Here is a 7500-nt window from a genome sequence, read left to right on the forward strand (position 1 = left end):
GCAGCAGTAGCAGAGAGAAGCCCAGGCCATGTGGTGTGCTGAGGCATACCTTCTCCTCCTGGCCCAGCTGTGTGGCTATCACATGGTGCCGGCCGGGGGCGTGGCCACAGCAGCATCTGTCACGTAGCATTGCAGCTCTCTGAGTCGGGACACCTGCCTGTGTTGTAGTCCCTTCTCAGAACACCTACCTGTGTTGTAGTCCCTTCTCAGAACACCTACCTGTGTTGTAGTCCCTTCTCAGAACACCTACCTGTGTTGTAGTCCCTTCTCAGAACACCTACCTGTGTTGTAGTCCCTTCTCAGAACACCTACCTGTGTTGTAGTCCCTTCTCAGAACACCTACCTGTGTTGTAGTCCCTTCTCAGAACACCTACCTGTGTTGTAGTCCCTTCTCAGAACACCTACCTGTGCTGTAGTCCCTTCTCAGAATACCTGCCTGTGTTGTAGTCCCTTCTCAGAACACCTGCCTGTGTTGTAGTCCCTTCTCCAGCTCTCTGGACAGCTACCTGTGTTGTAGTCCCTTCTCCAGCTCTCTGGACAGCTACCTGTGTTGTAGTCCCTTCTCCAGCTCTCTGGACACCTACCTGTGTTGTAGTCCCTTCTCCAGCTCTCTGGACACCTACCTGTGTTGTAGGGCTGTGAATCTTCACTGGCCTCACGATTCGATTCGATTACGATTCAGAGGGCTACGATTCGATTCGATAACGATTATCGATGCATCGCGATGCATCGCGATGCATCTTAAATCGATGCATCACTTTTTTTCCCGAATACATGATTTTTTTTCTCACTTTCTTTTTTCTCACTGTGTGGCTACTTTTAAAATAAAAGTGCATTTAGAATTGCATTGTATTATGATCCATAATTAAAATAAACAACTGCATGTACTTCCATTATATTTTATTTGATTATATAATTTTTTTTTTTTTTTTTTTTTTGGGATAATCGATTTTTGACATTTGTGAATCGATGCAGAATCGTGCAGGTCCGCATCGCGATGCATCGTATAATCGATTATGTTTGACACCCCTACTGTGTTGTAGTCCCTTCTCCTCACCTTGCCTTGGTTTCTCTCCTGCAGCTCATTATCCTAGAAGACTACGCGGACCCTTTTGACGCCGAGCAGGCCGGCGGGACTCAGACCAGCACGGAGAAGGTGACGAGTGAGAACGACGGCTACATGGAGCCATACGAGGCCCAGAAGATGATGGCAGGTAGATCCACACTGTCTGTCCCCCTCGTTGCTCCCCGCCCGGGTTCCCTCATATCTCGCATCTGTATCATGTAGCCACAAGCTGTAAACTCATATTCATGAAACGACAATCTTCTGTCCACCTTCAGCATCTCCGTAATCGCAGGTCAGAGGACCAGTAATGCATCCCTGCCTTTATTATGGCTTCATATGGAGAGTCTCAGTGTTAATTATTATGCCAGCCATATGCTAGCAGCCTGGTCGCTAATGAACAAGCTAACATGGCCAAGAGACACTCTACATGACAGGTGCAGCTCAGCGGAAATGACATGAGCAGCATGAAGGCTGTCAAAATGTTTTCTCAAAAGCACTGGAGTTTGTGCTCCAAAACTATATCTGCAGATATGTGTTGTTGTTTTTGAATATGCCTCAGCTGAGTGCGTCCGATGAAGCGAGATATATGGTTTTAGTGTTTTTCCGCAGAACTGTCCGCACTCGGATACAGCCACTCGCTGGGTTTTCCAGGAAGACGGTTTCTGAGACAACAATAGCCGCGCTCACACAAGAATTCAGTCCAACCACATTCTCTTCTCAGTTTAGACAGAGAACATGTTCATTCTCTTCTCAGTTTAGTCAGAGAACATGTTCTCCTCTCAGTTTAGTCAGAGAACATGTTCATTCTCTTCTCAGTTTAGACAGAGAACATGTTCATTCTCCTCTCAGTTTAGACAGAGAACATGTTCATTCTCTTCTCAGTTTAGACAGAGAACATGTTCATTCTCCTCTCAGTTTAGTCAGAGAACATGTTCATTCTCTTCTCAGTTTAGACAGAGAACATGTTCATTCTCCTCTCAGTTTAGACAGAGAACATGTTCATTCTCCTCTCAGTTTAGACAGAGAACATGTTCATTCTCCTCTCAGTTTAGTCAGAGAACATGTTCATTCTCCTCTCAGTTTAGTCAGAGAACATGTTCATTCTCCTCTCAGTTTAGACAGAGAACATGTTCATTCTCCTCTCAGTTTAGACAGAGAACATGTTCATTCTCTTCTCAGTTTAGACAGAGAACATGTTCATTCTCCTCTCAGTTTAGACAGAACATGTTCATTCTCCTCTCAGTTTAGTCAGAGAACATGTTCATTCTCCTCTCAGTTTAGACAGAGAACATGTTCTCCTCTCAGTTTAGACAGAGAACATGTTCATTCTCCTCTCAGTTTAGACAGAACATGTTCATTCTCCTCTCAGTTTAGACAGAGAACATGTTCTCCTCTCAGTTTAGACAGAGAACATGTTCATTCTCCTCTCAGTTTAGACAGAGAACATGTTCATTCTCCTCTCAGTTTAGACAGAGAACATGTTCAGTGAGAAGAGAAACATGAATATTTAGCAGAAAGATGTTGTGGCAGCTGTGTGTTCCTCGGTGCATCAGAAGGGGAAAGGGAGATGTCGATGTCAGACTGGATGTTTGTGGAACTGGGTGACTGCACGGTTTGTTGTTCTTGACATGGTACCATACTGCTCACTAGGGCTCGCTATCATTCATTCATTCATTCATTCAACTGTGCCACACACGACGTCACCACCACAGACTGTACGGGTTGTAGCCACTGCGGCAGAGAGCCAATCACATGTTGCGTTAAATCGAAGAACACTCGCGGTGATTGGCTGTGAGCAAAACCATTCAAATAGTCACTTTTTCCCCCTAGATGTGTGTACAAAGAGGATCGAATGCAGGCATCGTTTAGACTGATGACGTTTCTACTTGTGTTATTTTGGTCGATACCTTAAAGATATCGAGTACCAATGCTCAGCTCTATCGCTCATTTACCCCCCCCCCCCCCACCCCCCCCACACACACACACACACACACACACACACACACACACAGCCTCCCATCGCTCCCAGTGGTGGAAGGACTTGAATGTCTCTCTCTCCTCAGCAATTTTCTTTTAATGGGCCTCCAGACAATCTCCTGTTTTCATCTGTCTCACTGCTTTGACCTCTGGCTACAGTGCTGCTCGCCTCGGCTGAGTACAAACACTCCAGATTGATCACCTCTGTCAGGTGGAGGAAGCTGTGAAGAAGAAGGAAGGATCTCACAGTATCACTTTAACTGCACTTGGATCTTATTCCAAGCCCAAGCCTTCTCGTGTGACCGCGTTTGGCTGCTATACTGAGAGCGATACCATGCTAACAGCTCTCTGTTGTTGGGTTTGATGAAGGTGTCTGTTGTTGTTTTCAGGCGCCCTGCTATGTTGTCCTCCTCCTATTCTATCGGTTGCCAGTTCCTGTTTGTTCTGCTGTTTTGCCTGAGCTGTCAAGGCACTGATTTAAATAGCTGCTGTATGTTCTGCTCTCTCATCCTTTTCATATTCATCATAATTCAGGGATTTGTTCCTCGCTGATGGATGATGATGATCTCTGATGCTTCTGTAAGCGCTTGTCAGATAATTGACTGATTCAACACACACACACACACACACACACACACACACACACACACACACACACACACACACACACACACACACACGACATGCAGGTTTGAATGTTTGGGGGGATTATGTTAAATCAACTCAAAGCCTCACAGGGAGTAACTGAGTGAGGCCATGCTGAGCTGAGATGGTTCACAATGTTGTTATGTCAGTAATCATGATCACAGTCATCTAATAAAAAGGAAATTTGCATTCTAAAAAACGGTTATGTGCACCGTGTGTGTTCATATGCAAATATATTTTATCTATGTGAAATTATAATCAGGGTTGATTGTAGCGAGTTTTGTGGTAATTTTGCCAGTGTGTTATTGGCGGAATGTGTGCTGTTAGCGATTGATCTGTGCAAGGCTTCTACTTGCAGAGCAACGCTATCGGTGCACCATGGGTGTGAATCTAACTAAGTAAGTGGAGGGCTGTACCTCGCAGTGTGCTGCACGGACAGTCTGGCGGCGCTGGTCGCCATTATGGAATTGAGATGGGCGGCGATTGGCGGCAGTGCCCTCGGAAAATAGTTTCCAACAATCCAACTTGCCATTTTCAGCGTGTAGCAACGAGCTAGCATGTAGGTTTCTGCCATTAGCTTGCTAGCTAGTTAGCGTTGTTGTTTTCACTGCGGCGGCAGGGCACTATTTACAGCATCACACAGGGAGGAGGGAGCGGAAGCGGCTTTGATTGACATGGTCAGAGCCAATGACATAGCTTCTTAAGTAGGGTTGGGTACCGTTCACATTTGAATCGATACCGGTACGGTACCGGTACCTGGAATTCGGTACGGTACCAAAAACGGTACCTTTTTCGATACTTTTTTGAGTAAAAAAAAAAAAAAAAAAAAATTTTTTTTTTTTTTTTTGCAACAGCAAAAATGTACAGTTGTAAAACAAATAAGTCCAAACTTCTCAATTTCAACATTGTTCTTTATTTAGATTTTTTTTATTTAGCAGCAGCACCCAACAAAATAAAACCCCTCCCTCCCTCCCTCCCTCTTCCCTCCCAAACCAAGAGTTTACTTTTACAGCGGAAGCGGCTTTGATTGACATGGTCAGAGCCAATGACAGAGCTTCTTAAGTAGGGTTGGGTACCGTTCACATTTGAATCGATACCGGTACGGTACCGGTACCTGGAATTCGGTACGGTACCAAAAACGGTACCTTTTTCGATACTTTTTTATTTTTTATTTTTTTTGCAACAACAAAAATGTACAGTTGTAAAACAAATAAGTCCAAACTTCTCAATTTCAACATTGTTCTTTATTTAGATTTTTTTTATTTAGCAGCAGCACCCAACAAAATAAAACCCCTCCCTCTTCCCTCCCAAACCAAGAGTTTACTTGTGGCAGCAAGGTAGTGACCGTGAGGTAATGGTCTTGTGCCACACTGCTCCATCCATCAGCGGTCACTGCAATATGGTCAACTGCCCTGAGTTCCTCCTTCACATTCTTCTTCTCAACACGATACCAAGCTGGGATAAGTGTGTTTGTGAGAAGGTCTCTGGAGGGAGGGGAGTATTTTGGGTTCAGGGTCCCTGTCATCTCCCTATATATAGACAATAAAAATAACTATTGTTAGTAACTTAGCTTACTCTATGAATATCACACACACACACACACACATTATCACCCATTTATACATAAATAAATAATTTACCTGAACCATGGAGACTCCACCGTTGCGAAGGGCAACATGCCTTTTACAATGAAGGCAGTCACTGCCCTGTGGCACTCATTTACTTTCTGCCGGGGTAAAGCTGCTTTCTTCGCCAGGGTGAAGGGTGTCTCCTGTGCGACTCTCACACGGTGGCCTAGCAAAGAAAGCAAGAGTGTAACGTTGAATAACACGTCTCACGGTGACACGAACTGAGGATAATAATAACGTTAGCAACGCTAGTTACGCTACTAAACATGCTAAGCTATAAGCTACAACTATCCAGCGCTAACGTTAGCTAATTAAATGACGTTACCTGATGTTGAAGAAGTCGACGCCTCACTTGCGACACTTGAAGTTTCGTCGTCGTCGCTGTCCGTTTCAGCTAACGAAGCAGAGGAGCTGCTTCAGAGTAGGTGCTTTGCTGCTGGTGGATGCAGCGTCCACCCTCAGGCTATCGAACACTTTACAGTCTTCCGCATTTAAAAAGATTTTATGCTTGACCAAGTGTTTCCTCAAGTTAGAGGTGTTCCCCTGGCCAGCTTTGCACTTCGCATCGCAAATGTTACAGCGAGCGTTGTCTGAGTCTATCTTTGTGAAGTGTAGCCAGTGCCACACTTTGGACCGCAAGCGAGAGGCAATCTTCTTCTCTTCAGCTTGTTTTGGCAGTGACGTGATGACGTAACCCACCCTCGTGTGTGTTGCCTTCAAGTTTGCATCGGAATTTCTATCTCGCTCGCTGTCTTTGTATCACTGAGATGCGTTCAAGTACCGACATTTTTAAATTATAATAGAAAAAAAAAAAAGTACCGAAATGAGGTACCGTTTCATGTCATGTGAACTGATACTCGGTAGTACCGCCCACTTTCGGTCGGTGTTGAGGTGTGTGAGGTGTGTGAGGTGTTGGGGTGTTGTTGGGGCATTGGGGTGTTGGGCCGGGCAGCTGCAGCTCTCCTCTCTGCGCTTGCTGCTCGCTCACCAAACATGCCAGCAGCACAACAGAAACTTTTCTATTTCAGGCTGTCAGAGCAAGTTTGTAATTTAGCACCAGCTAAGATTTATGTGATCTATAAAAAGTGTTCGTCCATCTGCACCATAAAATGGACTTTAACCGTCTCGACTTGTAAAGATTCTGAGCCGTGTGAACGATAGTTTCTTATAAAAAGTGTATCAAATTAATTAGCAGAAGCAGATCGGCAGTAAATCACAGTTCATTTTTTACTAGTGATGCTTTATTGCTCGTGGTGTATCACGTGACTCGTGGTGTATCACGTGACTCGTGGTGTATCACGTGACTCGTGGTGTATCACGTGACTCGTGGTGTATCACGTGACTCGTGGTGTATCACGTGACTCGTGGTGTATCACGTGACCGGCTGTTAGCTTGGGTTAGGGTTAACATCCACACACACACACACACACACACACTCACGCACGCACACGCACCGTTTACATAACATTCACTTAGTGTGTGCATTTCCGCTGTGTGTGTGTGTGTGTGTGTGTGCGCGCATGTGTGCGCATGTGTGTACAGTGTGTGTGTGTGTGTGTGTGTGTGTGTGCATGTGTGTACAATGTGTGTGTGTGTGTGTGTGTGTGTGTGTGTGTGTGTGAGAGAGAGAGAGAGAGAGAGAGAGAGATAGTGTGTGTGTGTGTGTGTGAGAGTGTGAGAGGGAGACACAGAGAGTGTGTGTGTGTGTGTGTGTGTGTGTGTGAGAGAGAGAGAGAGAGAGAGAGAGAGAGAGATAGATGTGTGTGTGTGTGTGGTGTGTGTGTGTGTGTGAGAGGGAGACACAGAGAGTGTGTGTGTGTGTGTGTGTGTGAGAGAGAGAGAGTGTGTGTGTGTGCTGTCTGCCCTATATCCCGCTCTCCTCCAGCGCTCCTCAGTGAGTTTGAGCTGGTTGATTATGGCGTGTGCAGGGCCATGTCACGACTTCCTTAACCTGCAAAGCCTCCCCCCCTGCACTGCTGCACGCCCGACACACTCACACTGCTCCACCTGTGTGTGTGTGTGTCACTGTGTGTGTGTGTCACTGGTGTGTGTGTGTGTGTCACTGTGTGTGTGTGTGTGTGTGTGTGTGTGTGTGTGTGTGTGTGACGTGTGTGTGTGTGAAGCCTCCCCTCCTGCACTGCTGCACGCCCGACACACTCACACTGCTCCACCCCTGTGTGTGTG

General features: G+C 45.8%; 1 protein-coding gene and 1 long non-coding RNA gene across 3 annotated transcripts in view; one reads left to right on the plus strand and one right to left on the minus strand.

The window, feature by feature from the left end:
* shf (Src homology 2 domain containing F) overlaps positions 1–7500 on the plus strand; it is a 251849-nt gene that overhangs the window by 55719 nt on the left and 188630 nt on the right. For both annotated transcript variants that reach the window (XM_083653041.1, XM_083653042.1), the window contains exon 2: positions 1082–1214. In XM_083653041.1, the coding sequence (XP_083509167.1) occupies positions 1082–1214 (133 nt within the window). The remainder of the gene's footprint in view (positions 1–1081; positions 1215–7500) is intronic.
* Positions 5049–5710, minus strand: LOC310791361. Its single transcript, XR_014553435.1, has 3 exons — positions 5642–5710; positions 5329–5482; positions 5049–5217 (listed from the first exon to the last, which is right to left on the minus strand). It is a non-coding gene; the product is annotated as an uncharacterized lncRNA (long non-coding RNA).

The sequence above is a fragment of the Poromitra crassiceps genome (genome assembly GCF_964638095.1).
Source record: "Poromitra crassiceps genome assembly, chromosome: 16".
Taxonomy (NCBI): domain Eukaryota; kingdom Metazoa; phylum Chordata; class Actinopteri; order Beryciformes; family Melamphaidae; genus Poromitra; species Poromitra crassiceps.